Source organism: Cervus elaphus, chromosome 20 (genome assembly GCF_910594005.1).
Source record: "Cervus elaphus chromosome 20, mCerEla1.1, whole genome shotgun sequence".
Lineage (NCBI taxonomy): Eukaryota > Metazoa > Chordata > Mammalia > Artiodactyla > Cervidae > Cervus > Cervus elaphus.
In genome coordinates this window covers 98,969,754-98,996,556 of record NC_057834.1, presented here as the reverse complement: position 1 = coordinate 98,996,556, position 26,803 = coordinate 98,969,754, and the positions used below count along the sequence as shown (strand labels likewise).

The 26,803-nt window shown below is 42.6% G+C and overlaps 1 protein-coding gene across 1 annotated transcript in view; it reads left to right on the top strand.

Annotated features, from left to right (window-relative positions):
• Positions 1 to 25,580, top strand: part of IL12RB2 (interleukin 12 receptor subunit beta 2) — a 79,813-nt gene extending 54,233 nt beyond the window's left edge. The window contains exons 10-16 of the mRNA XM_043876032.1: positions 386 to 586; positions 7,241 to 7,339; positions 7,430 to 7,588; positions 12,127 to 12,264; positions 17,052 to 17,142; positions 19,620 to 19,719; positions 24,582 to 25,580. Coding sequence (XP_043731967.1) covers positions 386 to 586; positions 7,241 to 7,339; positions 7,430 to 7,588; positions 12,127 to 12,264; positions 17,052 to 17,142; positions 19,620 to 19,719; positions 24,582 to 25,121 — 1,328 coding nt within the window. The 3' untranslated portion in view covers positions 25,122 to 25,580. The remainder of the gene's footprint in view (positions 1 to 385; positions 587 to 7,240; positions 7,340 to 7,429; positions 7,589 to 12,126; positions 12,265 to 17,051; positions 17,143 to 19,619; positions 19,720 to 24,581) is intronic.
• The last annotated feature ends 1,223 nt before the right edge of the window (positions 25,581 to 26,803 follow it).

Genomic DNA, 26,803 nt, shown 5'->3' with positions numbered 1-26,803 from the left:
CTCTGGGGAGGTAGATTAGAAGGATGCATATTATAGGTCACTAGAGCAGGTACCTTTGGGGACACAGAAATGGAAAGTGAAATGGAAGATGAAGGGGAAATAATTCCATAAATAACACTATAGAGCAGGTACCTTTGGGGACACAGAAATGGAAAGTGAAATGGAAGATGAAGGGGAAATAATTCCATAAATAACACTACACAGGGTCCTGGCACTGATGCCTGTTCTCCAAGAACTGAGAAGCTGGTTGAACAAAATCCGTGAACCTGAAGTCCTTTGAAAGAGATCGGTTCTTGCTGCAACTTTGCTGGGTTGGGTGGTTGTTTTTTATATCTGTGTCCACTGTGATTTTGTTTTTTTTTCCCCCCCACCTTTCCCCATAAAGAGTTGCTGGCTCCTCAACAGGTCTTTGCAAAGTCAGAAGGCATGGACAAGCTCATGGTGACGTGGACACCTCCAGAGAAAGCTGCCCCTGCTGTGCAGAAATACGTGGTGGAGTGGAGGGAGCTCCACCCAGGGGGCGGCATGCAGCCCCCTCTCGGCTGGTTGTGGAGTACCCCCTACAGCCTGTCTGCTCTGATTTCAGGTACTTCATATTCACCTTCCTTCTCAAGGGTTACTAAGTTCACGTTTTTCAAGGAAACTTCAGGCAGGAACCCAGAGCCTTGCTCTCAGTTACCGCTGCATGAGAAGACGGGCAGTGATGACCTAGAGCCCATCAGAGTGCACCACTGCAGCCATAGAAGACCCACTGATTGACTAAAACCTCTAGGATTTATGGAAAACTCATGTGCCTGGGACAGTGCCATATATGATGAGTAAATAATGAACTCAACAAGCATGGCTCAGAGCTAAGTAAAATCCAGTCAGTGTAATGGACACCTTACACTTGGGAGTTCATTTAATTGTGAGAAATTCATGTGTAGCAAGAGTTATTTCCCCCACTATTATAGATGAGGAAACCAGGAGATCTTTCATTTCCAATTCTGCTACTTATTGTTTGTGTGATAATAAACCCAGAATTATCTGTATGAGAGTTGGTGTCTCTCATCCTCAAATTCCAAATCTGTCAGTGGTTCCATGTATCAAGTGATAGAAAGCATCTGAAAATGCATTCAAATGATTGGACAGAAGTTAACCAGTGTTTTTTTTTTTTAATTTCATTTTATCCTTGGAGTACATCTTAAATTTCTGTATCATACAATATGAATTTAAACTGGAAAGAAATTTCATAAATAGTCATTTAATCCTGTGCATGAGCAACATTGTTGTTATTGTTGTTTAGTCGGTAAGTCATGTCTGACACTTTGCAACCCCATGGACTGTAGCCTACCAGGGTCCTCTGTCTATGAAATTTCCCAAGCAGGAATTCTGAAGTGGGTTGCCATTTCCTTCTCCAGAGGATCTTCCCAGGCCCAAGGATCAAACCTACATCTCATGCATTGGCAGGTGAATTCTTTACCACTGAGCCACTCGGGAAGCCTATAAGCAACATTGGACAATTGGAAAACAAGGTGGCCAAAGGCTTGTTTAATCATTTTGATAAATGATTGCAGTGGTGTGTGTCTTCCTCCTATCAGAGTCTAATGCTTACCCTTATGCTGTCATGGAAGCAGTTCCTAAATGGGACTTGCTATTTCTAACCAGTGAAAAGAATCCTTAACCTCTTCTGTCAGAGAGATCTAGTCCTAATCGCACCGGAGGTGGCTGACATATTTGCCAAACAAACATTAAAGGGCAATGTCTTGAGTTCTTTACTTTTTTCAAGTTCTTAATTCATAAACTCTGAAGTCTTACTCTGTCAGCTTCTACATATTGTTTTGTGTTTGAAATACTCAAGGCCCCCCCCCCGCTTACTTACCAATGAATGTTACCCAAAACCAATTAGTGGAAATTTCTTATTTTAATTTTCCCGAAGAGAAATTGTATTATTTGCATGCTAGAGTTAAGCTAGTTAGATGGTCACTTGCTTGAAAATCTTCCAGGATGAATTTCAATGAACAAGGCACATGTGTCTGTGTGTGTGTGTGTGTGTGTGTGTGTGTGTGTGCATGCATGCACATGTGCTGACACATTCAGAAGCTGAACCTACAATATTTTTCTCCTTCTATTTTTCTCCTACTAATTGTTGTTCTATAATAAATCGAAATCATCATGAGATTATTAATGCAAAACTAGGTCAGCAGATCACCCCAAATTAATTTGTTTATTTATTTTTATTGGCATATACTTGCTTTACAATGTTATGTTAGTTTCTACTAATAGCAAAGTGAATCAGCTATGCATATATTTCTATATTACAGGAAACCTGAATGAACTCCTTGGCCAACCCAATATATAACCCCTCTTTTTTTTTTAAATTTCCTTCCCATTTATGTTACCACAGAGCACTGAGAAGTATTCCCTTACAATGTTGATAAATGTGTTTTCTGTATGGCAATGGATGTGTTCATTTAATGTGTTAAAAATGTTAATGTGATTTTTAAAGTACAAGTTCAGCGTAGTGATGAAAAGTTCTGCAGCCAGATTATCTGGGTTTGAGTCCTGGCTTTGTCACTTATCAAAGTGTATGATCCAGGGCAAATTAACTTCTCTGTGCCTCAGTTTCCTTATCTGGAAAGTGGGGGTAATATTACCTACCTCACTGGGTTATTGTGAAGACTAATTGAAGGAGAAAACATTTTTAACAATAGCTAACACATTTAAAGTGCTCAATAATCTAGCTATCATTATTATTATTATATGTGATGGAGCTAAGATTTTATAGGTTTTGAAACTCTAAATCCCATAATATTTTCATTACACCATGACAACCATTATACCTGTCCAGTAGGCTATACACACCCTGCTTGAGGAGACAAGATTTTCACAGAAATAAACAGAGCATGGTGCATGATAATACGTGAACCTGTCCTTAACTGTGTGCCTCTTTTAGAGTCTAGCTACTCAGACTTCTAGTGGGTTGTGTTCAGTTTTAATCACTGTACTTAAAGAGAATGCTGCCTGGATAACCCCATGAGCATCAGAGGAAGGTGAGCAAGCCTTTAGGGTCTGAAACTTTTAATGGGGAAACCGTTTAGCGTGTAGAAGAGTATTCTAGATTGGGGTGGGAGGTGGTTGATGACTCTTGCTGGCTTCGATATGTATGTAAGAAAGAGTATGTGTCCTTTGTTGTTCTGGAGAGCAGAATGAAGGCCCTCTGCATAAAAATTGTATGAAGACAGATGTCAGCTCAATTTTGAGAAAGTACTTCCCTTACAGTTGATGGTCTCTAATAGGACAGTTGATGAGGCAGCGCGTTCTCTGTCCCTAGAGTTGCTAAAGTGGAATCAGTGTTCCTTTAAGGGTGTGTGTGTATGTGTGTGTGTGCTCAGTCATGTCTGACTCTGAGACCCTATGGACTGTAGCCCACCAGGCTCCTCTGTCCATGGGATTTCCCCCGGCAAGAATACTGCAGTGTATTGCCATTTCCTCCTCTAGGTGATCTTCCCGACCCAGGGAACAAACCTGCGTCTCCTGAATCTCCTGCGCTGGCAGATGTATTCTTTACCACTGAGCTAATGGGAAGCCCTTTATGATTGTTACGTCCATCAAATCAGATGAAGCAGTAGATACTAAACTCTAAACTGCTCTATAATTGTAAACCCTTATTATATTAGAATTTACCCCTTTGGGATAGTTTGAACTATACAGTCCCTACAGATCTTTCTTTTTAGAAATTCTATTAATTCTATACACAGTGCCTAAAATAAATGACAAGAGAGAATTTTTTCCATACTTAGGAAACTAAAATGTTCTTAAGCAATTCAGACATATTCATTTGAATAAAATCAATAATACTGGATGAGATTAACTGTTAATTCAAGTCATTCTTCTACCTGAAAACACTTGATTAACTATAAGTTTGTTTTGGTGTAACATTCTGGAAATAAACACTTAAAGCTTAACTAATTCATGCTTATCATGAATTCAAAGTTACCCTCTCCAATGAGTAAGATAACTCATTGCCATAAGATCCGTACCAGTTTTTTCCCGGCATCTAGCTGGGGTAGAGTTGGGTGCTTCGAGACGGGCTACAGTGAAGGTCAACTCCTGGATTATAAGTTGGTGGGGTCTAGGCTAGAGACTGTCAGTCCTGTCTTGTCTAGGTGAAAACAGTTCTGACCTTATTATATAACCACTCCTTTTACAGATTTGTAGACATCATGGTGTCTAGAAAACCTTCCCTCATGCCTAGCTATTGGGGCTTATCTTCTGTATGCTCTCATCATACTTCCTCTATGATTACTTCTCATTGCGGATCATTTAGTGTTTGCCTTCTCCCAAACTTAAGAGGTGACATTAGCTTTCCACAGAAAAATCACTTGAGAGACAGTTTATGAATAGGGAGACAGAGCCTTTGCCCAGGAGTGCTAGGTGTATGTGCATGCATGGGAGTCTTGAGAAATAGGCCTGGAAGTCAGGGCCAGACTCTAAAAAGAAATGAAAATGTTAAGAGTATGGGCTTCATCCACCAGCAGCAAAGGCTAACGAATTTCTGAGGTGGGGAGCAGACAGTGATTAGGGTGTGTTCATGCCGGAGACCCAAGAGAGGTAGGTTCGATCCCTGAGTTGGGAAGCTCCCCTGGAGTAGGCAATGGCAACCCACTCCAACATTCTTGACTGGAAAATTCCATGGACAGAGGAGCCTCCAGTCTACAGGCCATGGGGTTGCAGAGTCAGACATGACTGAGCACACATATACACACATGTAAGAATTAGCCAGGAAAATAGGAGTTTGTTCTTAAGGTTAGAATTGGGGAACAAGCTTGCTTGGGCTCTATCTCCATAGAAAAGAAAGTGTCAGCTAAGTTATGGAGCCACATTTTCTTCCCTCCTCCATGTGTTAGTTGCTCAGTCATGTCAGACTCTTTGTGACCCCATGGACTATAGCCCACTAGGCTGCTCTGTCCATGGGATTCTCCAGGCAAGAATACTGGGATGGATTGCCATGGCCTCCTCCGGGGGATCTTCCCAACCCAGGATTGAACCCCAGTCTCCTGCATTTCAGGTAGACTCTTGACCATCTATCTGAGCCACAAGGGAAGCCTGCCCTCCTCCACTAGGGACAGGCTATTCACAAGAAGCCCAAGGTTTTCTGATGCTGCAGTTCCCAAGGCCTCTGCCCTGAACTCACACCTTGCATGGCAAAATGCAAGGAAACCACTTGCCTAATGTGCTCATCTGGAACTCCCACGTGGCACTGTGGTTGATTGGTCCCTTCCAGAACTAGCAACAGAGCTGCCAGGCACCAGCCCCTCCCAAATGAAGCAATTCCATATTCCATGTTGCCCTTTGGATTTCTGGGTCTGGATGCCACCCACAAAGCATCTTTGGATGACAGGGCTAAACTGATTGCAGCCTTGTTCTACTTCACTTGGCTCATGAATATGAATTGGAACTTGCTCATGGCATGAGTTTTGATTTCCTCATGGACAGTAGTAGTTGCACATTTTGGCTTTATGTACTACCTACTTGCTAGAATATTTAAGGATAAAAAAAAAGTAAAAGGAGTACGTCAAGGCTGTATATTGTCACCCTGCTTATTTAATATGCAGAGTACATCATGAGAAACACTGGACTGGAAGAAGCACAAGCTGGAATCAAGATTGCCAGGAGAAATATCAATAACCTCAGATATGCAGATGACACCACCCTTATGGCAGAAAGTGAAGAGGAACTAAAAAGCCTCTTGATGAAAGTGAAAGAGGAGAGTGGAAAAGTTGGCTTAAAGCTCAACATTCAGAAAACTAAGATCATGGCACCTGGTCCCATCACTTCATGGCAAATAGATGGGGAAACAGTGGAAACAGTGTCAGACACTATTTTTTGGGCTCCAAAATCACTGCAGATGGTGACTGCAGCCATGAAATTTTAAAAGACACTTACTCCTTGGAAGGAAAGTTATGACCAACCTAGACAGCATATTAAAAAGCAGAGACATTACTTTGCCAATAAAGGTCCGTCTAGTCAAGGCTATGGTTTTTCCAGTGGTCATGTATGGATGTGAGAATTGGACTATAAAGAAAGCTGAGTGCCAAAGAATTGATGCTTTTGAGCTGTGGTGTTGGAGAAGACTCTTGAGAGTCCCTTGGACTGCAAGGAGATCCAGCCAGTCCATCCTAAAGGAGATCAGTCCTGGGTGTTCATTGGAAGGACTGATGCTGAAGCTGAAACTCCAATACTTTGGCCACCTCATGCGAAGAGTTGACTCATTGGAAAAGACCCTGATGCTGGGAGGGATTGGGGGCAGGAGGAGAAGGGGACGACAGAGGATGAGATGGCTGGATGGCATCACTGACTCGATGGACGTGAGTTTGAGTAAACTCTGAGAGTTGGTGATGGATAGGGAGGCCTGGCGTGCTCCAATTCATGGGGTCACAAAGAGTCAGACATGACTGAGCGACTGAACTGAACTGAATGGATTTTTATAGAAAACACACTATTTAGTAAATTATTCTGTGATATAAAATTCCTCTTCCAAAAAAGAAAATGTGAAACCCTAATCAGTTGTCAGTGTAGGGGACCCAATCTACCAACGGCAGGGCATTGAACAATGTGGGAGAGAGTCCTTCCTCTGACCACATGAGACTACAGTTAGTTACCTGATAGAAATAATCTTTTTCCTTTAAACTTTCATTGGGAGTTTAAAGATAAGTCATGGGCAGTATCTCTGAGAGGGGCCTTTTCTTTACAGGAAGTTGACATTTGAGATTCATGGAAATAAGGAGTTTGGGCAGGGAAGAGTGCCAATAAACCTTATGACTGACAGAAAACTGCAAAGTGTAGCACTTTAAAAGATATGAAGGAGTATTAGCATCCCCAGGTATCGTCCCAGTCTTCCAAGCTGTGAAGCAACTGAGATCTGAGTGGAACATGGCGGGGGTTGGGGGGGGTGTGGTGGGGGGCTGGCAGGGTGGGGCAAAGGGGTAGATTACACTGAGTGGCACTCTGATTAGTCACACCGGAATGTGTCACCTACGCCACCCTGTCAGATCATGATAAGTATCTAGGGAATCAGAAGAGCCGTTCAAGTGCTATGCCTACAAAACACCAACATTATTTTGCTGTAAACAGCAAATATTTATTTGTAGAAGTCGAAGTTTTTCCTTAAAAGTGAGTTTTGTTTCAGAAGCTGTCTGTGTGGTTTTGTTTAAACCCTTTTTTGAACTGGAATAGCCTCTATCTTTATATCTTGCAGAAAACATAAAACCCTACATCTGTTATGAAATCCGCGTGCACGTGCTTGCAGGGGACCAGGGAGGGTGCAACTCCACCCGGGGTAGCTCCGAGCACAAAGGTGAGTCTTGGGATTTTTTGTCCAATTGTGCTCTAGTTTAATGGTTTAGATTTGGAGGGTGACAAAAGCCTCCTATGTTCTACTTCACAGCACCACTGAGTGGCCCCCACATTAATGCCATCTCAGAGGAAAAGGGGAGCGTTTTAATTTCATGGGACGAAATTCCAGCCCAGGAGCAAATGGGCTGCATCCTCCATTACAGGATATATTGGAAGGAACGGGACTCCAACTCCCAGCCTCAGCTTTGTGGTATGTGTGAGAGACAAAGGCAACAGGGCCTTTCTTGTTTATATGTTGGGAAAACACAAGTGTGTGCAAGGGCTAGCGCTATACCTAGTACTTAGTTGGTGCTCAATAAGTACTTGTAAAGTTAATTGAATGAAGATAAATAAAAGACATCTAAACACATATACACACTCACAAAGTTACTGAATATGTGTTACATGCCAAGTAAATGGAAGAAATGAAGTTAATGAATGAGGCTCTTAAGGAGCTCACTTACATGGAGACAGCATTTCAAAAAGCAATAAAGAAAAAAAAAGCAATAAAGGCACTTGGATATCATTATATAGACCCTTGAGGTTTGCAGGGAATGCGTTTGCAGAACCTTTGAATCCCCACACTAGCAAATACCATCATAGCATGTTATTTTCTCCTTAAATGGATAAAATACAATTTAAGTAACTCCTTATGACCCATAATTATGCAATAATACTAAAGCAATTAAATTCTGGCTAGAGCATTATCTCAAGTGATTTCATCACTCATTCACTGAGCAGCTCCAAATCACTTGCCAGATTTAATGTTTTAATCTTTGATTTATGCAGTTTTGTTTTATTTTTCCTGGCTTGAACCTCCCTTTCGTATTTATAGGCAGCCAGAGTTCTTTCAGGAGCATTTATCATAAACAAGCAACCATTTTATCCCTTAGTGAGAATTATTGGGTCCAAGAAGAATGTAACAAAGCCAACCTGCCATATAGGTGCCAGAGTACTGCCTGCAGAGTGATTTTTACCTGGTAAACTTGAGGAACTGGTCCTCTCTCTTGACCTTAGATCTGCTGTATTGCTTTTCTAAAAGTTATGACTTTTAAAGCTAATTAATTTTTTATTATATAATACTTATATATGGTAAAACCATTCAAATAGTTCAGAAAGATATAAAGTGGGAATATAGAGGTATACTTATGCTGTTAGTAGTTCTTTATGTGTTCTTCCAGAAGAAAACCTAATGCATATACTAGCATATATTTGGGATAACCATCTGTATTCTGATCTGTACCTTACTTTACCTCTCACTAGCAACTAAACAACAAAAAACAGCAATCCATAGTGAGATCTTTCCACATCAGTCCATGTAGACTTGTCTCATTCTTCTTTTTAATAGTTCTATAGTGTTCCACTATGAGACCTTACAATAATCTGCTTAGTAATCCACAATTTCTAAATGCAGCATATCACTGAACATAACTGCTACCCACTGTCAGGGTAAGTCAGTTCTGAAATGTACCCCCAAAGGTGCTTCATCAATTGATGTCATCCTGGGCCATTTGGAATGCTTTATGTGAAATTTTCTCCCCCTTAAATGTTAATTTTTATAGAATTTAAACTGAGATGTCTACTTATAACAGATCAACATGGTTAGATGGTTCTAAAAAATCTGCTCTTGTAGATGTTGAAGAAATTACCTACCTTATTTGCAACAAATCTGATGAATCTGAAGTCTGTGTAAGGGTATTTTAAAATAAGTTTAAAAGGAAGACGGTGCAGATTCAAAACCCTATTTTGTACTAGTTTAGATAGTTTCCCTCTTAGCACTTACAGATAAATAAGACCTGTTCCCTATCTTCAGAGAGCTCAGTCTACCCAGGGTGATGGAAAAGTACACAGAAGTGATGTAAATTCTTTATCAAGGACTGACAATTACCTGTTTTGTTGTTTTGTTTTTTTTTCTCATTTTCATGACAACTACCTGTTGCATTTGGCAACCAGAAATCATTGGCGAATCCACAAGGGTAGTTTCTAGAGAGTGGTAGGAGGTAATAGGCTGGGGAGGAGGGAGAAAGAAACCAGAAAGGCTCCACAACAGCAAAGGGAGCATGGAGTTCCCAGGAGGAAGGACCCTTGTCTTAGGTGTCTTCTGGCCTGGCCCCTAACAGCACAAGCTGGGTGCAGTAAGAACACTTCACCCTGCCTGGACAGGAGAGAGCCCTGGGGCGGGCTGTCTGCATTCCCCAAGCAATTCCAGAGCACGGCCACTCCTCTGGAAGTGTGTTGATGCTGCATGTTCACTGCTCTACAGGCACACACAGACTACTTGTTATTACTTGGCTGTTTTGCCAACATGAAGGTAGAAACCATGATTATTAGTTCACCATTGTTCCCCCTTACTTGCAGTACAGCCAGGCATCCGGTAGGTGTTTAATAAGAACAGTATTTTTTGAGTAACAAATGGGTGAATACTGCCTTCTTTGTTAAACCAATGCAGATGATTAGATCAAAGCTAATTTCCAGGAACCATGCAACTATTTTGCCTGGTGCACTTCCCTCGTGGCTCTGTGGTAAAGAATCTGCCTGCCAATGCAGGAGACGTGGGTTCAATCCCTGGGCCGGGAAGATCCCCTGGAGAAGGAAATGGCAATCCATTCCGGTATTCTTGCCTGGAGAATCCCATGGACCGAGGAGCCGAGTGGGCTACATTCCACAGGGTCACAAAAGAGTCAGACACAACTTAGCGACTAAACAACAACAACAATTTTGCCTGGTACCACTTGACCTTCTTACTGGTCACCTTTCAAAATTGGCAACCATTAGCCTCTCCCTAAACTGGTGCCTTTCTCATTTAACCATCATCAGCCTAAAGTTTCAGACCCAAGGACTGAATGGCCTCCTTTATCTCTGCCAGATCACAACCCAGGTGAGGCAGCAGAACCAGTATTTCCTGCATGACTTCTTTCTCCCATTACTCAACTCAACCTATTTGCCAACCAGATTGCTAACACTATCACTCTCCTCCCTGCCCCTCCCATAATTTCTGTTTTTATTCTTCAAATACATACAATATATGCATGTGTGTGCGTGTGCGTATATGTAAACATTTTTGGCTCAGAAAACTATTCAAACACGTCCCCTTGTGTTCCAAGGTCTCATTTGACTCCCTGGTGCTCACCATGCATGCTTTGCTGCAGCACGATGAGCAGAAAGTCTCTCTCAAATTATTTTTTTTGGTCCCCTGCCTTGGGAATGAGATGCAATTTAGTTTAATCATATAGCTGAAGTCTGTGCAAGCAATTTCATCAGGTTGAAGTAGGGTTGGGAATTTTCCACATGGTACTTTTTCTCAAAAGGCTGTAAAATATAGGAATTGCTCTGATAGCCACAGCTGTTAAATGATCTGCTGAGGCCTTAGCACCTTTGGGCGGAGTGAACTCAATAATACAGGGCTCCATCTTGCTGGTCACCCATAGTAAGCAGGGGTGTGGGAGTGTCATGGGGTCTGTTATCCCTACTATTAATAGATGGTGAGCTCTTTGAGGCATACTCTCTGTCTTAGTGCCTTGTATGAATAATAAATATGTATGACTGTTGAAATAAATTTAGCAAGCAGGGGGAAAAATCTAACTTGCCCTAGGATTTGTGTGTGCTCAGTCTTTCAGTCTTTGTGGCCACATGGACTGTAGCCCACCAGGCTCCTTTGTCCATGGAATTTTCCAGGCAAGAATACTGGAGTGTGTTGCCATTTCCTTCTCCAGGGGAATCTTGCTGACCCAGGGATCAAACTGGCGTCTCCTGCATTCGCAGGCATATTCTTTACCACTGCACCACCTGGGAAGCCCCACTCTGGGATTTGTAAGCCCATAAATGATGTTGAGGCACACAGTGCTGAGTTCTGGTTTCCACTTTGATCACCAGCACATGGACAAGTCTGCTGAGCAAGTAAGCTACACCTGTGGAAGTTCCAGCCTTAATTTTACAGTTCCCCTCAGTTTTTGAGAGCTCACTCTGAAACTCACACCCAGTAGATCCCTGGAGGAGGAGGAGACTGCCTGTTTACTAAAGGCTACCGACATTCATGTTTCTTGGAGGAGAAAAACTGCGTCAACACATTGCTCAAAAACCAAATCTTCCCTGCTGAGAACCTGCAGGGGTGTTGAAAGTATAAAGAACTGACAATCTAGGCTTAAACTACCAAAATAAATCTAAGTACTGTTGCTCTTATTTTTTAGATTTTATGTTAAATTGAAGCAGATCAGAGATTAAACTCACCAAGACCAATACCCAGAATTTATCAAAAAAAAAAAAAAGGAAATCAGAATTAATAAATATAACTTAAATGTCTATTTCATTAATTGATAAATGCACAAATTTCTAAGAAATGGAATTTCTTGAAAATTCTATTGAAAACAATTTGTACATTTAATTTCCTCCCTAGGAGTTCTCAAATATACCTGATAAATGTCAGAAACATTATAATTATAGGAAATAAAAGGAGTTACTACAGCTAAGTAATTTCAAAAGCAAAATAATACACATTCTTTGAAAAGATTTTTATCACAGAAAAAAAAATTTAATTCTTTTGATATGCTGTGACATGGCACCTCATAAATGATAGTGTCTAGGGTCTTTTAAAGTATTAAGTACTAATGAATTAAGACTATTTTAAAACAGCAGTGTGCTTTTCTTTTTCAAGTTAAATGAGGCATTAACAAATAAATATGAATAAAAACCCACATTCAAGTATTTCCTTTAATGCATGCCTTTCCTCCTTTGTATTTATCTTCCTTTCAGAAATTCCCTACAGGATCTCCCCAAATTCACACCCCATAGACAGCCTGCAGCCCAGAGTGACGTATGTTCTGTGGATGACAGCTCTGACAGCTGCCGGCGAAAGCCCCCAAGGAAATGAAAGAGAATTTTGTCTGCAAGGTAAGAATCACCTTTACAGAGGGCAAGTCCACTGGATCCCTCCATAGGAGTATACTCTCACTATGTGATATAGAGATTATCAGACCTTCTTTAATTCACTAATTACTTGCTTGCTGCTACACTTTTGTGTTTGCCATTTCCTCTAACCAGAGTGCCCTACCATTTTATTACCTGCTTGGAGACAGTCTGTACTCAGTTTTCAAAACTCAGCAAAAATGTTGCCTCCTCCAGAAAGTCTTCCCAAATGCACATCCATATTTTCTTCATAATGCACTACGCTTGACCCCTATTCAAAACTCTGAATCCAACAAGCAGGAACTAGTGTCTATCACTTATTATCTGGAACACCACCCAGCACATAGTACTTGTCCTCTGATTATCTGTTCAATGAAAGATGAGCATAATCCCAACAAGGACACATCTCTTGACTATTGTACAACTCTTCGCAACTCCTTGAACTGCAGCACCCCAGGCTTCCCTGTCCTTCACTATTTCCCTGAGTTTGCTTAAACTCATGTCCATTGAGTCCATGATGCTATCCAACCATCTCATCCTCTGTTGCCCTCTTCTCCTCCTGCCCTCAATCTTTCCCAGCATTGGGGTCTTTTCCAGTGAGTAGGCTCTTTGCATCGGATGGCCAAAGTGTTGAAGCTTCGGCTTCAGCATCAGTCTTTCCAATGAGTAGTCAGGACTGATTTCCTTTAGGATGGACTGGTTGGATCTCCTCGCTGTCCAAGGGACTCTCCAGAGTCTTCTCCAACACCACAGTTCAGAACCGTCAATTCTTTTGCAGCCATCTTTATGGTCCAACTCTCACATCCATACATGACTGGAAAAACCATAGCTTTGACAATATGGACCTTTGTCAGTAAAATTATATCTCTGCTTTTTAATATACTGTCTAGGTTTGTCATAGCTTTTCTTCCAAGGAGCAAGTGTCTTTTAATTTCATGGCTGAAGTCACCGTCCACAGTGATTTGGAGCCCAAGAAAATGAACTCTGTCACTGCCTCCACTTTTCCCCCTTCCGTTTGCCATGAAGTGATGGGACTGGATGTCATGATCTTACTTTTTTAAACAACTTTTGCATATCAGATAGTTATCATGCTCCAGGCACTGTGTTAAGCACTTTGCACACTATATTTTGTGTGCCAGAAACTTTGCACAATAACCAAGTAGCTTAAACAACAGAGATTAATTTCCTCACAGGTCAGGAGGCTGCAAGTCTGAGAACACGGTGTCAGCAGAGTTGGCTTCTTTTGAGGGCTGTGACAGAATCTGTCCCACAGCTCTCACCTCACATCTGGGGGCAATCTCTGGCTCCTGGTCCCTCTGCCTTTTCTAAAAACAACTTGAACATCTGGAAGTTCACAGTTCATGTACTGTTGAAGCCTGGCTTGGAGAATTTTGAGTATTACTTTACTAGCATGTGAGATGAGTGCAATTGTATGGTAGTTTGAGCATTCTTTGGCATTGCCTTTCTTTGGGATGGGAATGAATCCTTTTCCAGTCCTGTGGCCACTGCTGAGTTTCCCAAATTTGCTGGCATATTGAGTGAAGCACTTTCACAGCATCATCTTATAGGATTTGAAATAGCTCAACTGGAATTCCATCACCTCCACTAGCTTTGTTCGTAGTGATGCTTCCTAAGGCTCACTTGACTTCACATTCCAGGATGTCTGGCTCTAGGTGAGTGATCATACCATCATGATTATCTGGGTCATGAAGATCTTTTTTGTCCAGTTCTAAATAGGGAAAGGAGTACATCAAGGCCATATATTGTCACCCTGTTTATTTAACTTATATGCAGAGTACATCATGAGAAACGCTGGGCTGGATAAAGCACAAGCTGGAATCAAGATTGCCGGGAGAAATATCAATAACCTCAGATATGCAGATGACACCACCCTTATGGCAGAAAGCAAAGAAGAACTAAAGAGCCTCTTGATGAAAGTGAAAGAGGAGAGTGGAAAAGTTGGCTTAAAGCTCAACATTCAGAAAACAAAGATCATGGCATCTGGTCCCATCACTTCATGGCAAATAGATGGGGAGACAGTGGAAACAGTGTCAGACTTTAATTTTTTGGGCTCCAAAATCACTGCAGATGGTGACTGCAGCCATGAAATTAAAAGACACTTACTCCTTGGAAGAAAAGTTATAACCAACCTAGATGGCATATTAAAAAGCAGAGACATTATTTTGTCAACAAAGGTCCATCTAGTCAAGGCTATGGTTTTTCCAGTGGTCATGTATGGATGTGAGAATTGGACTATAAAGAAAGCTGAGTGCCAAAGAATTGATGCTTTTGAGCTGTGGTGTTGGAGAAGACTCTTGAGAGTCTCTTGGACAGTGAGGAGATCCAACCCGTCCATCCTAAAGGAAATCAGTCCTGAATACTCATTGGAAGGACTGATGCTGAAGCTGAAACTCCAATACTTTGGCCACCTGATGTGAAGAGCTGACTCATCTGAAAAGACCCTGATGCTGGGAGGGATTAAAGGCAGGAGGAGAAGGGGACAACAGAGGATGAGATGGTTGGATGGTATCACCGACTCAATGGACATGAGTTTGAGTAAACTCTGGGAGTTGGTGATGGACAGGGAGGCCTGGCGTGCTGTGATTCATGGGGTCGCAGAGTTGGACACAACTGAGCAACTGAACTGAATTGAACTGAGCTACCAGTCCGACCTTATCTTAACTAATAGCCTCTGCAATGACCCTATTTCCAAATAAGGCCACTTTTTGAGGAATTGGAAGTTAAGACTTCAACATGTGAATTTCAGGGTGGAGGACACGATTCACTCCCTGTAACACACACTTTCACTCATTTAATCCTGACTGCAGCTGTGTTGCCTGCCTGTACCAGGCACACTACCAGGCACTCCATATGAAATCAATGAAGGAATGAGGGACTAGGGTGTCTTTTTATAGGTATGAGGTACAGAACGATGACCCAGGGTCATAGAGGTGGCAAGTGGAAGAACTACAAATCAGGCTCAGATTTGAGTTTAAGTTTGAATATGTGAAGAAGTGGCCCATCTAACATGGGTTTCTCTCCTACCAGCTAAGTCACACTGTTCTCTCTGGCAGTGCCTCTTACATCTGCTCCAAGCATAAAACAAGCTATTCTTGTTTGTGACAAGGACTACCAAGTTAATCATTCAGGACCCTATGCTAGATACTTCTCCACTGGGAAAACTGACAACTCAACTCATCTCCCAGCACTCGCATGAAAGTAAACTTGTGAGCAGTTAATTGGATTAAGGACTCAGCATCTTTCTGCTCCTGGTACTCCAGACTTGTCTCATCTGCCCAGAAAGCAAAGCAGATGCTAAAGAAATGTCAGATCGTGCCAGTTGTGTGGAGGTGGTAACAAGGCTGCCAGTGTTAATTCCCCTATTCAGCTCTAGGAACAACCCTTCTCAGGGGAGTAGCAGGTCTCTGGCCACTAGTGCCCCCTGCACACCCTCCCCACCCCCAACCTGTTCTTCACTCTCTCAAAAGAAGAATCTTTCTACAAGATCCCTGTTGCTGACATTCTACCTCCTGTTGCAACCCATCCATGGTTCCCAAGGGCTTTCAAGCTAGAATTCAAACTGCTTTGTTACCAGGCTGTGCATGACCTGGTCCCGTTCACCTGTCGATCTCCATCCTCTGCCATGCACTCATCGTTCGTACTAGAAAGCAAGACCAGACTACCTGTGGTTGCTGAAGCACTCTCTGCTTCCTCCTTCCATGCCTACTCTGCTAGTCTGTCTGCACTTCCCTAGCTTGTCCACATAGCTGACTTCTAGCCATCCAGCTCTAAACTTTTGACATCCTGCCTTTGGGGAAACCTTCCTGAAGTGCTCATGAGACCATTTCCCATGTTGTTTTCTGCAACAGTGCCTCATACACGCTGTTTTTACATATATCCCATGGCATCATAGTTTACTGTTTCCATGTTTATACATCAGTCATCTGGACTATCTTCATGACTTCTTAAGACAACAAAGCCCATGTCCTATTCATCTGTGTATTCCAGCATTTAACCTGTCCTGTTAGTTGGTTTACACTCTAAATGTTGAATGAATTAATGAAAAATTCCAATACATAGTGAAATATTGTTTATAGGAAGGAATCAGAACAATTTCAAAGACCCAAGTTAGAGGGCTTATTCAATGGCTTGATAAAACTAATAACCATCTCTAATGTTCACAACACCTTGCAAGGTAGATGTTATCGTTCACCATTTATAGATCAATTATCTGAGGTCCACACATCAGCCAGTGGCAGAGCCAGGACAAGACTCCAGGGCTCCCAGGTCACAGCCAGTGCTTTGTATACCACACTCCCTTTCCTTCTGCCCCTAGTAGAGGAAGGAACCCCTGTAGGATTGGAGCTCCTCTGTTAGAACCATAGGATTGGCCCCTGTGTGCCCTTTCTCCCTAACCAAATGGGCAAAAGTGAGTCAGCCTTGTTCCTGAGTCCAGCTACGCAGGAGCTGTAAGGCCCAGGGAGTTCACCCAACTGTCAGTATTTATTTATTTACTCATTTACTTAGCTATGCTGGGTCCTAGTTGCAGCATTCAAGATCTTTAGTTGTGGCATGTGAACTCCTCGTTGAAGCACATGGGATCTACTACCCTGACCAGTGATCGAACTGGGGCCCCCTGCATTGGAAGCACAGAGTCGCCAAGCCACTGGACCACTGGGAGATCCCACAGTCAGTATTTAGAAATGTTCACTGAGGACACTTCTAAACTCATTCTAAACTCAGTCACAGGGTTTGCTCACTTTTTGCTGCAGGAAAAGCCAATTGGAGCGCATTTGTGGCGCCAAGTATCTGCACGGCTGTCATCATGGTGGGCATTCTTTCAATGCGTTGCTTCCGACAAAAGTAAGTTCATTACACCTGCTGCCTTTGGTAAAAGTTGTTTTTTTTTCCTTTTTTATATAATAGCTGTTGCTGCTATGGGTCAAAAAAATGGTTTTCTCATACATTGCTGGTAGCAGACTATTCAGCTTTTTGGAGTGACAGTATATGTTTAACTTTTTAAAACATTAAACCTTTCCCCTAGCAATTTCTAACTAGAAATTTATTTTAAGTATATCATAGGTATATACAGATATTTAGTGGCAAATATGTTCACTGAAGTATTGTTCATAAAAGGAGAGCAATTTGAAGCAACCTAAATGCCTGACAACATGGAATTGGATAAATAAATCACAAAATATTTTAAGCCATATAGCATACTATGCATTCATTAAAGATGTAGAAGAAAAGTAAATCATATGAATATTTGTATATGGCATTTTAAAAAGCATGTTGTAAAACAAAATGTACTTTTATTTTTAAAAAATAATAGTGCATATACACATGCACACAGACAATGTAAGATGTATTAGTGAGCATTAAATTTGGTTGTATGTAACTTAAAAAGCCAAAATAATATGACAGACGAGCTAAGCTTCTCACTCAGATAAAGGAAGTAAACTCAGGTAACGACTGGTGTAGGAGCTCCCTAGTCATCAGGGACCTAGGCTCCTTTTTCTGCTGCACTGTCCCAACATTGGCTTCAATCCTCAAGTTCACCTCATGGCCCAACGGTTGCAGGAACTGTGGCCATCATGCCTGCATTCTGCAACTCCAGGGAGAAGGGAAGTGTCCATACCTACCTCTTCAGGAGCCTTCATGTGAAGAAGTCACATGTGACACTTTCTGTTACATCTCATTGGCCAGAACTTGATGAGGCAAGAGATGCTTAAAACTGTGACCTTTTAGCTGGGCTCCTTGTTGTCCCAGTAAATCAGGGTCCCCTTCCAAGAAAGAGGGGAAAACGTGTACTAGATGGCAGTTAATATACTCCTCCCCAAGGACATACACTAACATATTAATGGTGGTTATAACAGGGGGATAGAATCATAGGTGATCTTAGTTCTGTTTAACTATAGTTTCTAAAATTTCTTTAAACATGTACCATTTGGTATGGAGAATTTTTTAAATGAATTAGTTATTCAATAGTTTTCTTCAGATGTTGTGTAAAGTAGGAGAAGAGGTCAAAGTAAAACTACCTCAAAGTCATTTTCTACTGGCCATTGAACTTGTTTGAAAGGCTTTCCATTTATTAACGCTGTCTCATATGTGATACATATTTCAAAGCAGAGCTCTTTTTAGGTAGACTTTGAAAAAGTTGAACTCAAAGAGTCAACTAGAATCCCATGCATCCTCCTGAGGGAAATAGTATCGGTTAGGGTGGAGGCATCTGCAGTTAAAGAAAAAAAAAAAGAACCTCCAAATATAGTGGCTTTAATAAAATAGCTTATTTTTCTCCCATATAATAATTCTAAGGTGTATCATCCCGATTGGTCATCAGCTCTGCTCTACACAGCCATTTAGGGATCCAGTTGTCTTCCATTTTATTGGCCCACAGTCCTTTGGGTGCTTTCCTCATCTGCATGATCTATACTAGGTCACAGGAACCTTTGCTCATGTTTCTTTGGGGGAAAAAAAAAAACCTAGTCACACACACACACAAAAAGAAAAACACCTAGTCACATGGTCTCATCTCGTTTCAAAGGGCTAAACACATCATAGCAGTTCACTTTTCTTATTAAACAAAATTTATTAAAGCCACATCTTTAAAACTGCTTCATATTGCTCTTACATTAAAAAAAAGTCAAAATAGTTAAGTCATGTGCATGTAGGAAACATTTTTTGGATTTTTTTCTTCCACATCATAAACTCATCTTAAAGTATCTTCAAAAACCCAGAAATGTGGAAAGAAATAAAAGACCCTCTGATCACCAAATACAACTACTGTTGGATATTTCCATATGGTATTTTTTTCTTGGCTTTTTTTTTTTTTTTTAAGCTTGGTTATGTCCAAGCTGTTTATGCCACTTGTATCCTGTTTTACTCTTTATTTACTTTTAGCAAAACAGTTTATTTGCCATTAGAAGCTCTTTATAAACATTCTAATTTACTAAAAAGTAATCTCCCCAAGGGTATTGACCATGTCCTTTTATTTGCTGTTTTATCCACACAGCATATGGCACTGTGTTGGTCATACATTAGGGATTTAGTCAATGTCTGTTGAATGAGTACTTGGCTGCTCAGTGATAGCTAAACATCATACTGAGGGAAAGTTCCATAGTTTATTTAGCAAACCCTAAGTGGTTGTGATACAAGCTTTATCATCTGTCCAGACTTCATAGAAAACTAGTCCAGCCTTGGGTGAGGCAACATCTTTCTCCTGCAATATTTACATTTTATTCATTTGCATAAGCCTGCGTTGAAGTCACTTCACTAAGAACCTGTGTTCCTATGCCACTGTGTGCACACTTAACCAGATGACATGTTGTCTTTACCTGCAGGGTATTTGTTCTCCTTTTGGCCCTCAGACCTCAGTGGTGTAGCAAAGAAATTCCAGATCCAGCAAACAGCACTTGGGCCAAGAAATATCCTATTGTGGAGGTAAGGTATAAAGCTGTGGTGGCCAGTCGATGGGGTTCTGGTGACCGGTACATCTAAGTGTCCCATTGTAGTTACAGGGAAACCTAGGTGCTTAGATCCTGTGAATAAGCTGCTTATCATAGCAGGTTACCATCTGAGTCATTCCCCCCGCCCCCCATGCATAGTAATTTTCTGAAGCTTATGAGTGCATGCTCATTCAGTCGTGTCCAACTCTCTGCAACTCCATGGACTGCAGCCTGCCAGGCTCCTCTGTCCATGGGATTTTCTAGGCAGGAATGTTGGAAATTTCCTACTCCAGGGAATCTTTCCAACCCAGGGATCAAACCACATCTCCTGCATTGTCAGGTGGATTCTTTTTTCACTGAGCCACCTGGGAAGCCCCTGAAGCTTATGACCAAGACTAAAAATCCAAAGCTTTCCATTCCTATCTATGCATGATGTTCCCCTCCTCACCTCAGCTTACTTCAAAAAGAGATTTAAAAAGCAAGTGTATTTGGTGAGCACTGGCTCATCCAAATTCAAGAGCACTGAAGCTTTTACTGTGACGCTCCCAGTCCTTTGTGAGTTCAGAGCAGATAAATAGAGCCCAGACTATTTTGGTCTTGGCAGGAAGCCAGTAAGTCATTCCATTGTGCAAGGAAAAGGTTTTAAGGCGGGAGAGGTTGCTCAGCTAGCACAGGAGATTGCTGGGAGTAGAGGACAGGCAGGGACTTGCAGCCGCACAGTCCCAGGAGGGGAAAGCAGCTCACAGCGGGCAAAAAGATCTGTCTCTGGCCAAGGACCTTGAAGTTGAAGGCATCTGAATGTGGAGCTGGAATATGCACTGAAGGGGAATAAAGGGGGGCAGGGGGGCCCACGTCCTTCCCATTGCCTGGGGCGTTAGCAGCCCCACCCTCTCACGTCTTAGAGCCCGCTTCCTCCAAGACTCTTCCTCTTCAGTCACCCATGCATTCTCTCATCCACAACCTTCCTCAGGCCAAAAGACAGTGGTACCAGCTGCTCCTCAGGGAAAGAGCTGGTCCCAGCTGTGTCTGCCTCAGTAGGAATTTAAGTCACCACAGTTTAATGCCTTTGAAATAAGGCCACCTCCGCCACTTACTATGTCAGTGATCCTTGAGGAGCTTGTCCGGTGACATGAACCCTAGTTTCATCCTCCTTAAAATAGGAGTTGACAATATATCTCATATATATTGTTGTGAAGCCTAAGTCAGATGCCATGTAAAGCACATGGATCATACAAGGCAAAGATCATCCATTTTCTTCCCAGTAAGATTTATTCTTGAAGTCTTCACTCTCTATTGAGGAGTTTTGTCCCTGTTAAGTTACAGTAGCAAGAACAGTATAATAATAACAATATATGTATATATGCATGTATATGATGTATATTTGAGTATTTATGACATATAATTATATACAATATTATGATATATAACAATATTACACAATAATGTTTATATATAAAATATAATGTACATTCTCTATGCCAGGCACTGTAAAAAAACTTTCATGTATTAACATCTAACCTGTACAACAGCTTTATGAGGTGGTAATGTTATTTTCCCCATTTCTCAAATAAGGAAGCTGAGGCACAGAGGACTCAGTAACTTGTCCAGTCAACAACAGTCAACTGTTAGTCAACAACAGGTGGATCCTGGGTTCACGTATAAGCAGGATGTGCTGTCTGCCATTATACTTTTAAATGTTCTAAAAGATCTCCAGCACAGGGTGAGGAGGGTGTTTCCAGCAGTCAGCGCCTCTGAGCTGAAAAAACTAACTCAAGAGGTGTTCCCACAGTGGACCCTCACTTGGAGGCAATATTGTAATGACCTATGGGAATGTACTCAATAAGGATGCCACTGCTAGTGTTAGAGGGGATTCCGGTACCAGGAGTTGAATAAGTGGAGCTGTAAGGTCTCTCTCTTCCAATGCTAGGATGCCACTGCTAGTGTTAGAGGGGATTCCGGTACCAGGAGTTGAATAAGTGGAGCTGTAAGGTCTCTCTCTTCCAATGCTGAGATGCCACAGTCCCATGTCCCGAAAGCCTGAAATAGCACAGTGGGGAGCAGCTCTGGGTCAGTCACGGACACCTGGCTCCCAGGCTGGCAGCTTTGGTGTCATGGTCTCTATTTGCCACTGCCTGGGTGTGAGGGGACACAGAGGCATACAGACCACTGAAGAGCCCATAAAAAGCTCAGAAGAGGTGCTGAGATAAACAAAGGGTTAGAGAAAGTAACACAGGGAAGCAATAACAGAAACTGCCACACACGTGCCCGCATTTGTACAGTGTGAGTATTTTCATTGCAGCATTATAAATAGAAGCCGGACATTACATAAGGTAACCTGCCACCAGGGGGCCAGGTTAAACATTTGGGTATATCCGTACGGCAAGATGTTATGAAACTACTAAAAACAAAACTGAGATCTATATGTATCTAAATCTCTAGTATGTTTAAAGGTGAAAAAAAGCAGTTTGTAATTATTGTCTAAAGTGGATTCTCATTTGTATAAAAGGAAGGTGATTCTACACACACACACACACACACACTCTCCAACATGTGCAGAGGATATTTCTGGAAGCCTAAATATGAAACTGGTAATGGTGGTTGTCTTTGGGGAGGCAGTTGAAGGCATGAAGGCCACTTAATTTTTATTACAAATTCTCTTTGAACAGAAAAAAAAAATTACAAGACTATGTCCCTATATTTCTTTTGCAAAACAAAAAACCCCAATAAATTAGAAAATTAAAAAAAAAAATTAAACATGCCATCGCCTTGTGGCAGCCTCAGAACCCCACGTCACTTGACCCTTGCAGGGGTAGACTATTTTTAAAGGCCCAAATTGCTCTCCTGGTGACAGCCTGGGACAGACATCAGAAACAATTGTCTTTCACCTCCAACAAAATGTGCTTTGAGTTCTCAGATTTTACATTCCCCTGAAAGTGAAAGTATCAGTTGCTTAGTCATGTCTGACCCTTTGCAACCCCATGGACTGTAGCCTGCCAGGCTCCTCTGTCCATGGGATTCTCCAGGCAAGAAAACTAGAATGGATTGCCATTCCCTTCTCCAGGGGATCTTCCCCACCCAGGGATTGAACCCAGGTTTCCTGCATTGCAGGCGGATTCTTTACCATCTGAGTCACCATGTAAGCCCCCTACCATTTCTTAAAATGTGGCCAAAAAGACATGGTCTTAAAACTCGAGAGGAAAAGGCCCAAGCATAAAGGGAATACTGGGATGTTATCCATTTTGAGCTTGTAAAAGCTTAAAATAGTTCCCATGATATACCTGAGTTATTACTGGTCCAAGAGGCCTTGCCCCAGGACTTGTCAGCCAGGGGGCCTGCTTTGTAAAAGTTCTGAGGTACAGCCTCAGTTGGTACTGCCAGAACTGTCAAAAGGCAGAGCCTTGCCTTATGAATACAACAAGGTGATCCTCACTCTCTGCGATCCTTCCATAGCGGTGGTTACAGTGTTTTGGCAGCTGCCAGCCATGTTCCAAGCCAGACCAATGTGCCAGAGCCAGTTTGCTTAGCTATAGGAAAAGAGCTGGCTCTGGAAAGAAAGGTATACACCTACCCTCTGGCTGCTCAGGGCCCTTTGTAGAAGTCCGCCCTGAGACAGCATTGTCATTCACTTTGGGGACGCTTGCCATGCTCGAGGCAAGGGAGGGGACATCAGTGACCAGCATAGATCATACCATTCTTGCACAGCTTGGCATCTTACAGATAAGTGACTCAAAGGCCAGAGAGGTGTATTGAGTTTTCCCGAGCTGTAGATTCTCAGAGCTGGGATTAGTCCTCAGGGTTTGCCCTAGACCAAGGTTATTTTTATTATCCTCCTCCTATAAGATCTGGACCCTGCTTGCAGCTGACAGACATGTTTTGGGGGGGGGGTTTTGCCTTTTTTTTAAAGTAACAGTATAAAGCATCTTGTGCCAAGAACCTAACAGCTAGCTTCTTCGCTGTTGTAGGAATCCAGTGTGGGGAACTATAACTAGGGACTTCCTGAAAGTGGGCTTTGGAGCTCTGCTTCAGAAAGATCAAGCAGGCAGCATAAAAAAGAGTTTCAAGTGTGGTGAGAGCCCAGTAAAGCCTATAAAAAGAAATGTTAATAAAGTGCTTAAACTTGGACTCAGGAATCAGTAGTAAGCTTTGAAAGGAAATGTAACCAACTAGATGCTGAGAAAGACAGAGCAAGAAGAGTAACAGACAAAATTAGCTGTAGCGAGGAAAGGATGAAAACTTCTTCCAAATAAGTTATTCCAGAGGAGTCTTTCTTAAGAGCAGAACTGACAAGGATATTACCCTGCCAAAAACCTTTCAGCAGTTGTATCGAAGCCCGAACTCTTAAGTATCCCTTAAAGGTCCCTTCATCACGTGACCTCCTTCTCTTTCTAAAGCCTTAATGTGCCTGTCCTAAGAAAGAACTAGCAGCTTCCAGAGTAGACCTTTCCCCACCAGCTCCTTACCTGGGAAAAACTATACACCTCTCAGGATTCAGCTCTAGTGTTATCCTTTTAAAGTCTTCCATGCCTCCTCCCCAGACAGATGCAAGCTCAGCCTTTCCTCTGCACCCACTGTGCCTACTATGCTAGAGGAAGAGCAGCTGGTGCAGTTTGACTCACCAGAAACAGTCTAGCTGATGGCTTAGTGGGATAGTGACTCACTGCTGGGAGCTGAGAGGAGTCCGCGCTCGCCAGCAATGTTAACTGCCTCTCTCACCGCCCAAAGTTAAGGGCCCACAGCGTTCTGCCTTGAGCTGACTAGGCAGTGCAGGCTGAGAGGCCTTTTGGAAGCCTGAACAAGTCGGTTGTCAAGGCTACTTACTCAACATAGCCACATGAGCCTCTTCTTTCCCTTTCTCAGGAAAAGACACAGCTGGCCTTGGATAGGCTCCTGAAAGACTGGCCCACTGCTGAAGAACCTGAGCCCCTGGTTATCAACGAAGTCCTTTGTCGAGTGACACCAGTCTTCAGACCTCCCCATCACCCCAGCTGGTCAGAAAAGGGACAAGGAGTCCAAGGTCACTATACCTCTGAGGAAGACACAGGGTACATTGCCTCGAGCCCACCACCTCCGAGAGCTCTCACAGCAGAGACAGGACAAGGGGTGGATCTATACAAGGTTCTAGGGAGCAAGGGCACTGACTCAAAGCCGGGAAATCCAGCCAGCCCCTTGACCGTCCTCCCAGTGGACTACCTTCCTACCCATGAGGGCTACTTACCCTCCAACATGAATTATCTCCCTTCACACGACGCTCCCATAACTGATCCTCTGGAAGAACTGCCTCAGCACATCTCTCTTTCCATTTTCCCCTCAAGTTCCCTTCGCCCACTCACCTTCTCCTGTGGTGAGAAGTTGACTCTGGACCAGTTAAAAATGGGGTGTGGCTCCCTCATGCTCTGAGTGGTGAAGCTTGAAGTTTGGAAAGCTGATGAACCTCCAACCAGCAAGTCATGCCCTGTCTACCCAGCCACCTGCTCCAGTGGTCATTACCTCTGGGTGCTCCCGTCAGATCTGGGTGCAGCTAGAGGGCAGGTAAGCCAGCTCAGGGTGAATCTCAGGAACTGAGAGTTGGCTGTAATCAAATCCAGATACCTCATCTTGCCTTCTGCAGAGCCTTAAGATTACATCCTCTGCTGTGTGGACCTAAAAATTCCAGTCTGGGTTCTTGCAACTTTCTTGTCTATGTTGTCCAGAAAGGGGAAAGGCAAGAGTAGAAACCAAAACTCCTACTAGCAATGGCAAACAATGCAGAGGACCATTCATTCAACAACCACTTATAGTTGACCTTGAATAACGTGTTTGAGCTGCATGGGTCCACCTATATGCATATTTTTAAAAGTAATAAATTCTACAGTACTATGTGATCCATTGTTGGATACTGAGTCACAGATACAGAAGGCCAACTAAAAGTTATATGCAGATTTTCAACTGCACAGGGGAGTCGATGCCCCTAATCATCACATTGTTTAAGGGTCAACTGTATATAAAGTTGCTACTATAGACCACATCTATATCTAGATCAGTATGTCCCATCGGCCTGAGATACAAATGTTCTGCTAGGTCATGTTTAACTCTTCATCCATGCCTCCTGCCGTTCCAGACTAACATAGTTCTCCCAAGCTTTATTTGAAAAGTTTAAGCTTCTTCCTTACATATCTATTCTACTCTGTTTAGCTGCTGTGTGAGCACCCCCACTGCATGGTTCCTTGCATCTCCACAGCTTCAGCATTGGCTTGTCTGCACCCAGGCTGTGAAGCCCCTTGTTTGACTATTTGCAATAGGTCATGACAGACAAAGCTGCCACCTCAGAAGCAGTCCAAACTGTCACCTCTTGGGAGTAAGAGCCAACGTTTATTTCTTGCAATATCTGCTGTTCCTATATTTGCTTTCTTTAGATTATTTAATAGCCATTTTAGCCACTCTTCCCCTCCCGCTTCAACACACAGGTCCCAGTCTCCTTTTTAACCAACCACATCTTTTCCCTTGGAGAAGGAAATGGCAACCCACTCCAGTACTCTTGCCTGGAGAATCCCATGGATAGAGGAGCCTGGTGGGCTACAGTCCACGGGGTCGCAGAGTCAGACACGACTGAGCAACAAAATCACCACCACTACCTTTTCCCTTCCCTTAAAGCCCCAGGTTGGTACTGCAGCCCTCAACTATTTTCTCAATAAAAAAAAAAGTCTCCTTTTAAGGATGCAGAAGCCTCCTCAGCACTCCCCTTGTACAATGCACTTTTCCTCTACTGGACTGTATGTAACCTGAAGGCAGGGATCACAGCAATCTGATTCTCCAGCACCATGCCTGGTCCACGGTGCTGAAGAATCAGATTGATAGAGTAGGTTTATCAGTGTAAAGTAAGAGATGTTTCCTGCCATCGCCTCCACCTTGTTCCTTCTGTTCTAGAAGGCAGTCCAGCTATGCCTGCTTCCTCTTTATGGAGACAGTTGCATTTACTTGTAATCTTCTTCATCCTCAACCCCCATTCTACCCTACCACTGACAGCGCTACTACAATACATGTTGCTGTTTAGTTGTGTCTGACTCTCTGCCACCCCATGGACTGTTACTCATCAGGCTCCT